The sequence below is a fragment of the Chanodichthys erythropterus genome, chromosome 12, assembly GCF_024489055.1.
Source record: "Chanodichthys erythropterus isolate Z2021 chromosome 12, ASM2448905v1, whole genome shotgun sequence".
Taxonomy (NCBI): Eukaryota; Metazoa; Chordata; class Actinopteri; order Cypriniformes; family Xenocyprididae; genus Chanodichthys; species Chanodichthys erythropterus.
In genome coordinates, this window is record NC_090232.1 from 9,525,651 (window position 1) to 9,541,603 (window position 15,953).

The 15,953-nt window shown below is 38.6% G+C and overlaps 1 protein-coding gene across 1 annotated transcript in view; it reads right to left on the reverse strand.

Annotated features, from left to right (window-relative positions):
- Positions 1–15,466, reverse strand: part of grin2ab (glutamate receptor, ionotropic, N-methyl D-aspartate 2A, b) — a 112,309-nt gene extending 96,843 nt beyond the window's left edge. Inside the window, exons 1-2 of the mRNA XM_067403748.1 lie at positions 15,390–15,466; positions 9,977–10,372 (exon numbers count right to left, since the gene is read on the reverse strand). Of these exons, the coding sequence (XP_067259849.1) occupies positions 9,977–10,357 (381 nt within the window). The 5' untranslated portion in view covers positions 10,358–10,372; positions 15,390–15,466. The remainder of the gene's footprint in view (positions 1–9,976; positions 10,373–15,389) is intronic.
- Between the last annotated feature and the right edge of the window lie 487 nt (positions 15,467–15,953).

Sequence of the window (15,953 nt, forward strand, 5' to 3'; positions counted from 1 at the left end):
TAAGTAAACTTGAATTTTAAATATATTTCAGTGGATTGAACACAATGAATTTAAGTCTGGATAAAATGTATAGCAATTGAGTTACTGAATCACATTTTAATCCGTTTAATTTGAACAAGCAGTAACTTACTTACTTTTTTTTCTTTTTTTTTTCAGTGTACTTTTTTTTCAAAGTAATTTCTCCTTTTGGGTTTTATGGAGAAAAAAAATAGAAGCATACAACTAGGGTTTGGAACCGAGAACCGGTTCTCCTCCGGAACCGGTAATGTTTTTTGAAAAGAACTGGAACCGTGCAAGATTTCTAAGTTTCATTTCCGGAAACTTTTCTGCTGTGATGGGTGGTCGAAGTGCGGGGAGCGTATCCTTTCATAGAGACGTCTCACATCATGAATATTATAGCAATGAATGCACTGAAAAGCCCTCGCGCGGCGCTACTCATAAACGCAAGATTTCAATAGAGAGAGAGAAAGAGATGTGCCCAAACCTGCACGATTAATCTTTAAAAGATCGCGTTCTCGATTTCATCACCCACATGATCGCCCCTGTATATTAAACCTTTGACAAAAGTAAAATCGTGACATTCAAACCTGCATTCGCGCTGCCGTTGATCTGAAGACAGTTGTCATGTGTATATAAACAGCTTCACAAACAGTCTTTTCAAAAGCACAGTATCATTATTCCTGTGTGACAAATAGGCATATTCCAATTATAACAGAAGTATACAAAAGTTTATTATTCAGATAGAAACGCTGATGTTTATGTATAATAAATTACCTTCTGTTCTGAAAGTGACGACTGTATAGATTGCATTGTTACGCCACTAGGTGGCAACAAATTTACTGTTAAAAATGTGTCTATCAATGATCAAGTCTTTATGAATCCAACTTACAAAAATATTCTGTTTGAATATTTACAGGTGAATCTTACATGTGTGTTCAAGCATCTTATCTAATTTGTGGTAACACTTTATAAGGTTCATTTATGAACTAACCATCAGTAATACCTTTCTAACTGTATTTTTTAATCTTTGTTAATGTTAATAAAATACAGCCCTTCAGATTTTTTTTCATGTTACTTCACAGTGCATTAACTGTTGTTAACAAATACAACTCTTGATTTTAATAATGTAAATGTTGAAATATTATAAATTGAAGATTATAAATGCTGTAGAAATGCAGTTCATTATTAGTTCATGTTAATGTAGTTAACTAATGTTAACTAATGAACCTTATTGTAAAGAAGTGTTAGCGAATTTGTTGAGATTAACAGTTTGTTAACTCAAACAGTCCGTTTTGTGTAAAATTAATTTGAGTATTGTGCATTTTTCCCTTACTACTATTTTTTAATAGTTGTCTAATTATTTTAATGGAACCGGAACCGGAACCAGAACATTTCTCATGATTCCCAACCCTACATACAATTTAGAGGGTGAGAGAGTTTGGGTAACTAATAAGGGTAATTGAAAACTCTGTCATCATTTACTCACCCAACATGTATGACTTTCTGTCTTCCGTGGAATATAAAAGAAGATATTTTAAGAAATGTTTCAGTGTTTTTATGTCCATACAATAGAAGTTAACTTTGACCAAAACTGCTACCAGCGGTCTTCAAAATATCTTTTGTGTTCTGTAGAAGCAAGAAATTCATAAAGGTTTGGAAAAACATGAGGCTGAGTAAATGTGTTACGGTAGCTGGTATACAACGCATACAACGAGGAGATAGAATGAATATAAGTCTTTACTTGAGGAGAAACAGGAATCCAATGGAACATACACCAACATAATATAAACGATAACGGACAACACAAGACTAGAAACACAGGGTATATATACAAGGGACTAACAAAGGAACTAAACTAGGTGACAGGATAATAAACAAGGCACAGGTGAATCAAATGAACTAATTAACAGAACAGGGAAACTAGGTCACAAGGGCAGACAGAGACATGAAACATTTCGCCCCCTCCCGGATAGGCGCGTCCTCGCGGCGTAAGAGTACAGAGAAGGGAGGGAGGGGGTTCTGGAGGAGGGCGGAGAAAACACAAACAACCAAAAGAAAAGAGTCCATGAAAAACAACAATGACAGTCCAAGGGGGAGTGGAGGGTGGGAGGAGCCAGGGGAAAGCCAGGAGCAGGAAGAGCCAGATGGTACCCCAGAAGCCAGCCAGGACGAGGCCCCAGGGTAGAGTCGCAGGTGGGAGGAGCCATGGTGGAGTCGGCTTGAGGGCAGACGGAGATTCAGCTGGAGACCCAGATGTAACTGACGAGCAGACGAGCCCACGCGCAGCCGATGGTCCTGGAGACCGAGGAGGAGCCATGGCGACGAGCGTCCGAGGAGGTGGCGGACGGCCAGCGGGCAGAGGCTGAACCGGTGGGACCGAGGATGTAGGCGGAGCTGGAGGGAAGGAGGAGCCAGACGGAGCCGTAGGTGCAGGCAGGTGGACGACTGACCAAGGCGGAGCCGGAAAGACGAGGGAGCCCGGAGAAGCCGTATGGCCGATGGGGTCCGGTGGAGACGAGGGAGGGAGGAGCCAGGGTGACGCCGAAGTGTCGACGGGCCGAGGTGGAGCAGGGGGCGTGGAGGCTGGAAGTGGAGACAGGGGATCCTCTTGACTGGATGGAGTGGAAGGCCTGAAGACGCTTGACATCCCCACCTGGCATGTGGGAGATGTCAAGAGGCTGAAGGACAGAGATGATGGTGGGGCTGAGGAACTGGCTGGTAAAATGGGTGACAGAGGAGGCGGGAGAGGGAGGCTGGGTGGGCAGACCGGGAACTCGGGAGACGTAGGAGAACAGGAGAACACGGGAGAATGGTCCTCAGGGAGCTCAGGAGATTCATTAAAAACAGGGAAGTCAGGGGAATGGGAAGTCACCTCTCCGGAAAAATCAATTAAATCAGCCAAAAAAATGTCTCTCAGTTCCTCAGTATATTTGCCAGTGTCAGTCCATTTACCCATCGTGGTGGTGTTGTGGGCGGAGCCTTCCTCCCAGCCCTCGAACTCCACAAGCACTCCCTTGACGTCGGATGATGTCACCGGCTCACGCACCTGGTCAGACCCTTGATGTGATGTTGGCTCCGGGACGATGGTACTGTCCGAACCCTTCCTCGGTCCAGGCTCATCCATCGCGGCAGGCTTGCCTCCTCGGTCTGCGGTGGGCACGTGAGACATCTCCGTTGCGATGTTCGTCGATGGTGGTTGACTGGCTTCTGGCAGTGAAGTGGGGCTGGTGGCGAAGTCATCCTCCGCGGGGCTGATGGTGATTAGAGAGTCGTTACACACCAGCACCCACTTCACGAATGCGGCGAAGTCCTTCCGAGGACCGCTCCCTGGGAGGCGTGCCCGGGACCGCTCGCTAAGGCTGGAGATGTAGAACATGCAGAGCGAGCGGTCAGGATAGTGTGTGAGGCACGCCAACTCCAAAAAAATCCAAGGTGTGCGATTCTAGGGAGCGGTCCCTCTGCTCCAGGCACAAAAGGGCAACAGCAGGGTCCATGGTGATGGGAAAAACAAGGGGAAAAAACAAACAAAAAGAAAATCGCCGCAAAAACTGTTTTGGTCCGGTATTCTGTTACGGTAGCTGGTATACAACGCATACAACGAGGAGATAGAATGAATATAAGTCTTTACTTGAGGAGAAACAGGAATCCAATGGAACATACACCAACATAATATAAACGATAACGGACAACACAAGACTAGAAACACAGGGTATATATACAAGGGACTAACAAAGGAACTAAACTAGGTGACAGGATAATAAACAAGGCACAGGTGAATCAAATGAACTAATTAACAGAACAGGGAAACTAGGTCACAAGGGCAGACAGAGACATGACATGTAACAAAATGATGTAAACAATCTTCATTTTGGGGTGAACAATCCATTTTAACAATACTTCAAATATATAGGCCTAAATGTGTAATCAAAATACACAAACATGAGAACCAACTGAATTGTGAACGGTCTACCGATAAATAGAGCTTTATAATAGATAATAATGTACATAATTCACGTAAATGTATATGAATTATGTAGCCAAAGTTTTTAACAAAATCTAGTTCCACAATACTCCCTACAGTATATTAACATTATAATTTTTACCTAATTTTTGCCATTAAGTATCATTTAACAAGACAAACATTTTATGTAGAAACTCAGTACTACACTAATGCATGCAAGTTACAATTTAGGATATCAAAAGTTAACGTGTTACAGAGTACTTTGAGATCAATTAAATATATTTAACACAATTAAATTTAACAGAGATAATGCATTTACCTAACTTTGCACTGAAGCTGTTTCTTTCTGTTCAGTCTGGTCAGAAAGACCAGAAACTTCACAAGCCGACCTTGATGTACTGGTCAGTGTTTATGAGTTATTTTTATAAATAACCTCTGAAAAAGGCTTAATGTATTTGTTTACAAATACCATTTGGCTTAATATTTTGATAATGAATGCAAAAAAAATTCGTACATGCTTTTTTGTGCCAATGTTACCACCACCATTAAAAAGTAGTAATATCATTTTTTTTTTTTAAAGAAATGAAAACTTTTATTCAGCAAAGATGCATTAAACTCATGAAAATGTTACAAAAGACTTCTAATTCAAATAAATGCTGTTCTTTTCTTTCATTAAAGAATACTGAAAACATTTCTACGAATATGTTAAGCAGTTTCTACAAAATATTTAGCCGCACTAATGTTTTTAACATTGATAATATTATAAGAAATGTTATATAGAAAACACAGTATTACTGATTTTACTGTATTTTTGATCATATATATGCAGCTTTGGTTAGAGTAAGATACTTCTTTCAGAAACAATAATAAAAAATCTTATTAACTCCAAACTTTTGAACGGCAGTGTATATATTGTTTTACTAAATTCCGGATTAATATACCATATAAATGTGAAAATGATCTGATAGTAATTGTGATAGTGCAGTATCTGATGGTAATTGTGTCTTTCTATTTCTGTTTATTTCAGACTCGGAAATGCATTGTGCTTGACATGTTATTGCACAGCCAATACAGCAATGGCTGTATCAGCCTGAGTATCAAAAAGAACTCTGGGAGATGACTTAAAGAAGGGATGAGAAGCGTTATGGGAAACAGCAAGCAGGGGGCCTCTTAATGTCTGAGTTTCATTCACATCAGCCCCAGCATTTTACTCCCTAAGCAGCCCTTCCCTCCTGAAGAGTCTCTTCAATTATTACTCTCCAAGCTCTACAGCAGCACCGGGGCCTAATGTGTCAAAGCGAAGTTGGAGGATGTCGCTCTGAGGAAATTACATATAAAAAAACCTTATGAATTCTAAACACCTTTCAATATATACTTGCCATCACAAACAACTCGTCATACATACAATGAGAGGAAACGGTTTCTGGGGTTTCCTGCGTCAAAAATGGCCTTCGGTGGTGGCGGATGAACACAGTCATCCACACACACAGTAATAAGTGCCATACCCATGTGAATGGTGAACCCAGTACTGTCAATATATCCAAAATAATATGCAAAGAAACAGTTTGTAATACTAACTCATCTCATCCTTCATCAGGAAGGATCATAAAACAAATGTGCTTAGAACAATTTAATACTTAAAAATAATGTAAATTTAAATGTAAAAAAAGTCACTGAATGACTGATTTAACCCTTAAATGCATACCTCGAGTCTTTAGTGACCTGTGACATCATTCACTACCCTCCTCCTCGTTCATTTTTTAAAGTTAGACATCAGCCTTCTTAGTATTCCTCAATCAATTTATTATAAAGAATATAACAAGAAAAAAAATCATAAAATTATAAAAGAATGCCTATTTTTGTATTCATTTTTTATAAAAATTGTATAAGGTCACTAACGACCCGAGGTGTGTATGAGTGTACGTATATTTTTTCTTCACAACAGTAATTGAATCTTAGATGACGGAATAAGTGCAATTCACCTTTATTCCACAAGGTGGTAATGTCTGATACACAATGATGAAGTGACGATTCATTTAGACAGAAAACGAAATAATAAGAAAAAAAAGAAATGGCTCAGCGATTTACTGCAGAGCAAGTACTGAACCCAATCAAAAATGACTGTAACTGGATAGATCAGATGAAGATGTTAGTGATCAAAATATTGATTTTGAAGATGTTGAAAATTATATAGTTTTGAGAATACATTTGAGATCGCGAATGGGCTCATATTTGTGACCTCAAACATAAAACTAGCCTATTATTTGCTGAATTTACTGGGAAATGAGCTCTGACAAGGACAGTGATGATAGCATAAAACATCTGCTCAAACTGAGCCCTTTCAGGCTCCAAAAGGTAACAAAATATGCTTTTTTTTATTCTTCTGTAATTGTTACTCTAATATCAGAGGAGTTTTATATTATCGTGACAGGTAGAGATCCATCATTGTTAGATATAGATCCGGGTCGTAAAAGACCCGAATATGTAAGAATGATTGGCGAAACAATCATGCATTTAAGGGTTAAAAAGTGAACAACAAAGTTATTACACATATTACATAGAAAAAGTGGCTGGTCTATTATTTTGCACTTACACTCCAAGACTTAATGTCAAGTCAAGTCAAGTCAAATTTATTTATATAGCGCTTTGATCATATAATGCACAGATCATTTGACATACAGAATCAGATTTTGTTCTGTCCATTGCTATGGTTATCCCTGTCAATCGGATTAAATGGTGCATTTAAAAATGGTTATCAATTTAGAAACTTTGCAATGTGTAGTTAGCAGCATGAAAAATATATATTATATACAGAAAGCAAACAAAGATCACCATTATAATCACCATTAAGATGCCCTTATAATCACTGAAGCTGTCTATTAGGCCATCCTTAAAAATATTCTTGTTTGCCGTAACCCGACCGACCCTGTCAATTTAGGACCGACTAAATTATTATTTTTTTTTTTTTTGCTTTAAGTCCGACCGGCTTGCCGGTTGTAAATTTGCTTTAAGACCGACCAATTTTTTTTTTTTTTTTTTTTTTTTACTCTTTAAACAACTAATACAAAAGCAATAAAATAATATTAATTATATTTTAGTAAGTATTGTAAATATATAAATAGCCTAGGCCTACATACAAACGAAGGCTACGTTCTTTCTTTTAAATAAAAACCTGTGACGTCATCTATGTTTACAGTATTGGTTAACGGATGTCACAATATGGCCGGTGCGTTCGCCTCGTCTAAACCCGTTGAGAGACGAGACGGGCTGACAAATAAAATAATTACATGATTGTGATAGCCTACGTATATTTGTCTGATTTCTTCAAGCCGTCGTATTTACCATGTTTACAATGGTAATAGCGTGCACACAATTGCGCGTCTTGGTGATCACACATCGGATCACAAACATAAGTAAGGCTATTTAAAACACTTGCTGCTGTCTGAAAGTGAGTTGAGCTAAAATGATTTTAAAAGTCTTTAATGCTGGTGTTAGCTGGTAACCTACATGTAATCATCGGCGCCTCCGTCTCCACACACAGATAAACTCCGCCTTTGTTCGTAACCACTCCCTCCTCAAGCCCGAGCTGGCCCGCTTTGGACAAAGGTATTCGGCGGCCCAAAAAACCCGGGCCGTTGGCCCCGAGGAAGCCCCGATGAGGCACGATCAAGCCCCGGAAGTGACTGTGGAAATGCGACTGGCCCTGGCACGCACTAGCACGCCCGCTTTAGGCCCGACAGTGGAAACACGGCTGCGCCCGAAGGCACAGGTTGAAAGACCCAGTGAGTGATGTCACGATATGCTAATTTGTTTAAACTCATACCTACGTAATCACTATCACCAAAAATATACTTTTTTTTTACATTGAAACTTGAAAAAAAAAAAAATAGAACTACCTACTGACCCTTTTTTTTTTTTTTTTTTTTTTTTACTGTTACAGCAAACCAATATATTTTTAAGGATGGCCGTACAACTCGAGGTACACAAGCTGCACTCTTGTGAAAACTCTTGTTATAATCAATGAAGCTGTACAATAAACCTCTTATTGACATTTATCTGATTGGCCATTGTGTTCACGCACTCAATAGATATGTCTGTGATTGGCTACAAAGCTCAATGCTGCAAAAACACTTTGTAAATAGAAACATTAAGTTCTTCACAAAGCGCTTACACAAACACTCACAGGAGTGTTTTTAAAGCAAGTGGCTATCAGCAGGTATTGGTACTGCAGAATGCCAGTTATTGTCATTCAGTGTTGGGAGTTACGTAATCAGATTACTTTTTCAAGTAACTAGTAAAGTAACACATTACTTTTTCAATTTACAACAAAATAACTAAGTTACTTTTTCAAATAAGTTACTTTTTCACAGTTATTGACTGACAGCTCTCCCATCCCCATGTTGAGAGAAATAAAGTGCTGTATGTGCTGTGTGAACATGATGGTTATTGTAGTTCTAGACTAAATGTGAAAATGCATTTATTCATCTCACTTGCATGAAAACAAACAGTGTTCCTCAAAATGAATAAAAACAGTGAAATGCAATCTCAGAATTTTATCCAAACCTGTAATAATTAACTATATTATACACATATATGTATTTAACCTCACTTTATTAACCAATGTCTTTGCTGACCTTCAATGATCTAATTTAACCATACTTATAAGCAAAAATTACTTTAGATTAGATTTAGAAATAAGAGTGTTGAACTTCCTTCTCCTGTATCATACTCTTCCTTAATCCAAGAACGGCAGCACAGCTGAAAGGTTTGTTTATTTGAGCTGCGCCCTCTACTGTACAGGTGTAAATATGCATTTCCTTCAGGCTTAGGCTTATTTATTTCACTTTTGGTGTGAAAGAGCCTTAACATTTGCCAAAAATAGAACTTTTTGTTGTTGTTGTTGTTGTTGCTGTTGTTAAAAAACAAACAAGCAAGGCCAGCCCAGATGAGAAAAAGTAGAGCAATGCAACATATTACTTTTCATAAAAAGTAACTAAGTAATGCAATTAGTTACTTTTTTAGGGAGTAATGCAATATTGTAAAGCATTACTTTTAAAAAGTAACTTTCTCCAACACTGGTCATATTTAATGATGAAATAAATCTTTGGCAGGACAAAGATTCATCTTGGCCAAAATATTTGCAATGCATGAAAAACTGTGTTTAACAAAAAAATAAAGCAGCTCTTAAAAGGTATCTATTAACTTACAAATCTAAATGCACATTTAATAACAATTAAAACATCCAAAACAATGTCTGGTTTAAGCGAGAAACTTTCCTAACCATGACGGAATAGCACAATCCACTTACTTTGGGTATTTCATCACTGTTAAAAGAGACTGTGCGTTCATCTAAAATTATCAAATCACTATTTGGAGGGGTAGTTAGAAGTGAACTCAGCCAGATGATGCAACGGGATGACATGGCCTCCTAGAAGAAGTTTCTACAGTTTATGTGGATGAACAATGTATAGTAATAACCTAATAGTCAAATGTATCCATTTGATAATATGAACATTAAAACATCCACAGCTAGATGTTTAACGTAGACATGACAGCATCAATGAATCAATGTGCAATCATAAACTTTTTCAACACTAAACTCTTTGTGGCAGATCTGTCACTAACCCAGGCGCAGGTTTCTGTCACACCCACACAACTGAAACCGATTTTGCTATAAACACAGCTCATTGCCAACTTTGCAGAAACAAACAGACAGACAGAGGGACAGTGACAGAAAGACTGGCAATCTGTCAGGCTATATCTGATGCAGATGGCATGACTGATAAAGAAAATCTGCCAGGTATCTGAATTGTGTCTCGTTTAATGCCACACAGCTAGACAGTCCAAAACATGGCATTGAATATTTGAAATCAAGCTTTCTGTTTACTTGGTGGAAAACACCTGATTGATGCCAGATATGATGAAACATTCTGCGGTGGGTTGCTGTAAATGCCCAAGCAAAATAAGACGACAAATAAAGCGCATACAGCCAGCCAGGGAGGAGTGAACGCTTACCTTTTCGGCCATGGTCATGGCAGAGCCGCCATGGATTCCCAGTATGGGCATGGAAGTCTGAGAAGAAACAAAGTCCAGCATTTGTGCCACGGCTTCCTGGTCCGTGCCGTCTCCATAGACCAGCCCGTGCAGTCTCTGTCGGGACATGAGTTCACACAGGTGTGTGAGCATGCTTCCTGGGTCCGTCTGGTTCACCTGGACACTGAGTACGGTCACATCCAGAGGTGCACCTATCCCACGAGCCGGACGCAGGGCTGATTCGGATACGGTGGGGGTCTGGCCCAGTATCACAGCAACACTCAGGGATGGAGGCTTCTCTGCAGCCTTCGACCAACCCAGCAAAGCCCATAAGACCATCAACCAGACAACAGCTCCCATCATTCCTGGCTTCAGCCCCTGTCAAGATGAGATGTTTTAAAAGGATGCAAAACATCCTCAGATAACAGATCTAAAGGCTTACTAGATATAAACTAGACCAAAATCAGATAACACATAGACATAAATTACATCCGGCCAATTACTTTGCACGCAACGATTCAGCGAGGGGGTCTGGAAATTAATGGAAAGTGAAAACGGAAGACGAGCATTTAAAGGTTAAGATGGCATGGTACTCTGTTCAACTACTCAATCATTTTAAGTCAATACTTTTCAATTAGTCTAAACAGTTAAATGGAACAGTGGTTCACTTATTAGCAATTAACTCTGATGTACTGTCTTACAATATGTCAGCGTGGTTGCATTTAAATGGCCGTCTAATTGATAGGACTCTTCAATAGTTTATTACAATTCTAGGCAGAATTTGATGCCTGAATGATTCCAGATGGCTAGCGTAGCTGTCTCTTAAATTATAGTAATAATTGATGAAACCATGCACTAACTGGAGAGCATTATAACTTCATGAGTGAAGAACAGCTTACACATGGTTAAATTTAAGTGCGCTGATGTCAGCGGTTTAAAGATGGTTCAATCTCAGGAGATTGAATGTAAAAGTCAACTTCAGAATAGAGGAATTCCATACGACTTTCTTTTTTTTTGTGGAACACAAAAGATGATGTATTTATCTACAACAGCTCTATTCCATACAACATAATGGCAAATCCATACATACTCAATTGGCACCCATTCCTTTTCATTTACACTGTATGGAAAACAGCAGTGTGAACAGTTCAAAACATCTCCTTTTGTGTTACACAGAAGAAAACCAAACAGGTTTGGAACAACTAAAGTGTGAATGACTGACTGATATTATTCCTTCAAGTTAAAAATATAGATTTTTTTCATTTAGCCTCTTTTGTCAAGGTAGAGAATACTCTGCTATCAAACAGGCTTTGATAGCAAGATTGATCAAATTCACACTGAACTTTTCACTCTCAGAAATGTCACTGGATACACCTGCTTCATCCCTAGAGTTCCGTCATCAGTCACATTTCATTCACTGAATACCACTGGGCCACAGCCACCAACCACAGATGAAAAAGTACTGTTGAGGTGTTGAGAATTATCTTATAATAAAAATATCTGCACTAGTTTCTTATTTAAGTCTGGTTGAGGATTGGCAACACACTGACATTAACAGGACATATATATAGCATCATGAAACCATGTCAGTTTGTCTCTTAATATACTGTATGGGCCAGGGCGTGTAATTTAAAATCAATACTCATCATGACACAAAAATCAATAAAATGAAATAAACCCCACAGTCTCCACAGTTTGAGTTTTGGGAGCTTGTTTGGGGTGCTCAGCAATGAACGATGTGATAAGAATGTGCTGCCATCAGCTTCTGCAAATACAACCATTTTATATCACCAGTCCTCAACAAAGGACAAAGCTTATTGCAGAAGCTCATAAATGCACAGCTTAACAAAAAGTCTTACCCTGGAATGTTACATTGAATATATTGCAAATGGCTATATATGGGGAGTTGAGAAATAATACGCATATAAACTTTTTCATATTCAACACTTTCATATAAAATGTATATTTCTATAAAACATAATATATTTATATAAAAAAATACATATAATTCTATAAACTAAACTTTATTTTTTACAATATTTAGTCACCTGCGATGTGACAAACTAATGTTTCAAAGGACAAATCTTCCATGTAGTCACCTAATATTATGTAATAAGTCAGCGTGCATAATAATAAAAGGAAACTAATTGTGCAAAATGCTATTTTAAATAATTTTAGATGGCCACACTGCAGAGGACTGCTGTTATACACACACACACACACACACACACACACATAATATAAATATATATATATATATATATATATATATATATATATATATTATATATACATACAGTTGCAAGAAAAAGTATGTGAACTACTTGCAGAATCTGTGAAAATGTGAAAAATTTTAACAAAATAAGAGAGATCATACAAAAAGTTATTTTTTTATTTAGTACTGTCCTTAATAAGATGTTTATATATAGTCGATGAGAAAAAAGAAAAAAAAATAGCTGAATTTATTAAAATAGCCCCGTTCAAAAGTTTGTGAACCATTGATTCTTAATACTGTGTCTCATTACCTGGATGATCCAAGACTGTTTTTATGTTTTGTGATGGTTGTTCATGAGTCTCTTGTTTGTCTTGAGCAGTTAAACTGAGCTCTGTTCTTCAGAAAAATCCTCCAGCTCCTGCAGATTCATCAGTTTTCAAGCATTTTTTGCATATCTGAACCCTTTCCAGCAGTGGCTGTATGATTTTGAGATCAATCTTTTCACACTGAGGACAACTGAGGGACTCAAACACAACTATTCAAAAAAGTTCAAACATTCACTGATGCTCCGGAAGGAAACACGATGCATTAAGAGCCAGGGGGTGAAAACTTTTTGAATTTCAAGATCAAGGTAAATTGTACTTAATTTGTCTTCCAGGAAACATGCAAGTATCTTCTGTTGCTTCCGAAGGGCAGTACTAAATGAAAAAAATATATATATTTAAACAAAATAAGAAAAATTTTGACATCTTCATCCTGTTCAAAAGTTTTCACCCCCCACGTCTCAATGCATCGTGTTTCCTTCTGGAGCATCAGTGAATGTTTGAACCTTTTTTAATAGTTGTGTTTGAGTCCCTCAGTTGACAGTGAAAAGATGGATCTCAAAATCATTCAGTCGCTGCTGGAAAGGGTTCAAATATGCAAAAAAATCCTTGAAAACTGAAGAATCTGCAGGACCTGGTGGAGTTTTCTGAAGAACAGAGCTCAGTTTAACTGTTCAGAACAAACAAGAGACTCACGAACAACCATCACATTGTAAAACATCCAGGTTAACCACACACAGTATTAAGAACCAATGGTTCACAAACATTTGGACAGGGCTATTTTAATAAATTCAGCTGTTTTTTTTCTTGTCAACTATATATAAACATCTTTTAGGTGAAATACCTTACTCCGGACAGTACTAAATAAAAAAATAACATGCATTTTGTATGATCTCTTTTATTTTGTTAAAATTATTCACATTTTCACAGATGCTGCAAGTGGTTCACAGACTTTTTCTTGCAACTGTTAATATGTGTGTGTGCACGCATGTGTGTGTTTGTGTTTAAACATTCACAATTAATTGAGTATACTGATATTTATAACTAATATGTTAAATCACAACATCAATACATCAATGCAAGAATAGAAAAAAGTGGATGACTGTTATCTGCTTATGTATGATATAAATCCTCCTACAATATAATTTTTAAATGAATAAAGCAAGACTTGTTTAACATTTGACAAACTAATAATTCATTGATGAATTTTCAAATGTTGGCAAGCACTTATTGCAGATAGCAAGAGGGTTTATCTTCTGACAGCTAAAACATTTAGCATACAAATTAGTGCCAATCACATAATTGCCTAATTGCTTTTTTGATGGTTGCACTGGTAGTTTATGAAGGTCCAAAAGTGGTACATGCCTCAATGGCTGCATTAGAGATTCCAGAGGCTGGCAATTGTGCTCTGTTGCCCCTGTAACTTTCTCATTTAGTATACTCGCTAACATCCATAATTGGCATGCTTGCAGAGCTACCCCAGCAAAGCATCCATGCCCTTAAGTCTAACCCAGAGTAGCACTTAGTGTTTGCAAATGTAGCGCATCAATCTGCATCTTGTTCACTCCTTCTGCATGTGCATCTGTCAGCTTTGTTGGACATTTTACAAGTGAACCGTGTGTAATGTTTTCAGCCACATAAGACATCACCTTCAACCTAAGCTTGCAGGATTCAACTGAAGAGCAGCCAAGGTTCAAAAAGAAAGACGTTTCGTTTCGCTCGCATACAAAAACAGACCCATGGCTTTTTACGCATCAAAATTTAAGCAACGCTGCCAAAAACGTCTTGCCAATAGGAGTGTTTGTACAAGTGAGGTTTGAGTACATGCCTGGAAGTACCAACCACAGTTTTGATGGTCTGTCACAGCCCATATTTCATAATTCAAAACCACAGCGTAAAGTGCGAAGTGCAGATCGGCTCCTCTGTTAGCAGAATATCACCGCTGAGATCACTTCTCTTCGCAGGCGAATGGGGAGGTTGTGGGTGGATTTCTGAGTTTGACTGTGTGGAAAGGTGGAGGGGTCAACAGTTATGAGTACTCTCAAAATAAGCACCTGCACTAGCTCCTCCTCCCCCATCTATCTCTTTCTCTGACCAACATATATGCTCATATATTCTTCTGTTTAAGGTCTTAACATATTCTACCTAAGTATGTGAACGCAGACACTTCTAGCAATGCAAGCTTACGAAATGTGTGGAAAACTGCGGTATCGCTGACATTGTCTTTTTTGGTTAGTTTTCTCTTTCAACTACTGTTATGGCGAAGCAACAGTTTAAAGAAAATCATGCCATGCAAGTTTAAAGTTATAATGTTTATAGCAACTTTAATTTTTAATTGCACAAAATGTTGAAGTTAACTCCATTGCCCCCTTGAGTCCTGAAGCTTGTTACCAGCAAGAATGATCAACAGGGCATTGCATTGGCCAGGTGCTCATGTCTATGTTCGCATACTTGCGTAAATTATTTTTCTAGCGTAAAGCGTAACAAAAGTTGGCCCGATATAGCAAATGTGAGAATGCACTGCCGTATATCTGGGTGTTCGGTTGAGGTCATTTTATCAAGACGTGCATAAGTATCTCTATACATGCATGTGTGGGTAGGGAGTGGGCGGTTTTGAAATATATATCAGCTCCTAAATTTGTATCCTCCATTGCAGGAAAGACTATTTCAGGCCTGGTCCTGTAAGCAAGAGGAAAACATCAAAAATGTGCTTGGACAACGTGACTGCACCCAAATCTGCAAGTCCCTCATTCCCCATTTAGACTGAACCCGCGAAACAACGGCGCCCCCTTTCGGATCTCCCTGTCCGCCGCTTCACACCTATTACTAACCGTTCAATATTTAAAACGGATCTTACCTTGCGTGTCACGAGGTGTCAGTGAAGAAGACTCGGCATGGTTGAAATGTGCCATCTGTGAAACTGACCGATGTCTTGTGAATGTTATCCACGAAGATTTCCTCACAGAGAAGGCGCGTTTCTCGGCGCATTTTTTTCAGACCTTCGGCGAACCACCTTGACAGGAGCTTAAGTATTCAAGGTTCTGAAAGAAAGTCAACCAAAATCCTTACACTAGGTCAACAAAAATGACATAACTCATTATTTAATGTTTTTCTGTAACTTCTCGCTCGTGTTCACAGAGAAAAGCCACACCAAAAGGCTTCGCGAGTGGGCTCGCGGGCAAACTGATCTGCGTGGACGCGTAACGGTCCCCCGCACAGAACCAAGTAACCTCAGAGTCTGACTACAATACCACATGAGCGTGTTTTAAAGAATACCTATCAGTGAGCTTCGAGAGTATAGTCAGTGATGCAAAGGTGTGTGAGAGACCTGGTGTGTTTAAACAGCGGCCGGTGTGGTATTCCCCTCACGCGCGCGCGAGGTTTGTCTCTATGTAGGGCGCTCGCTCGCGCAGCAGGTGTT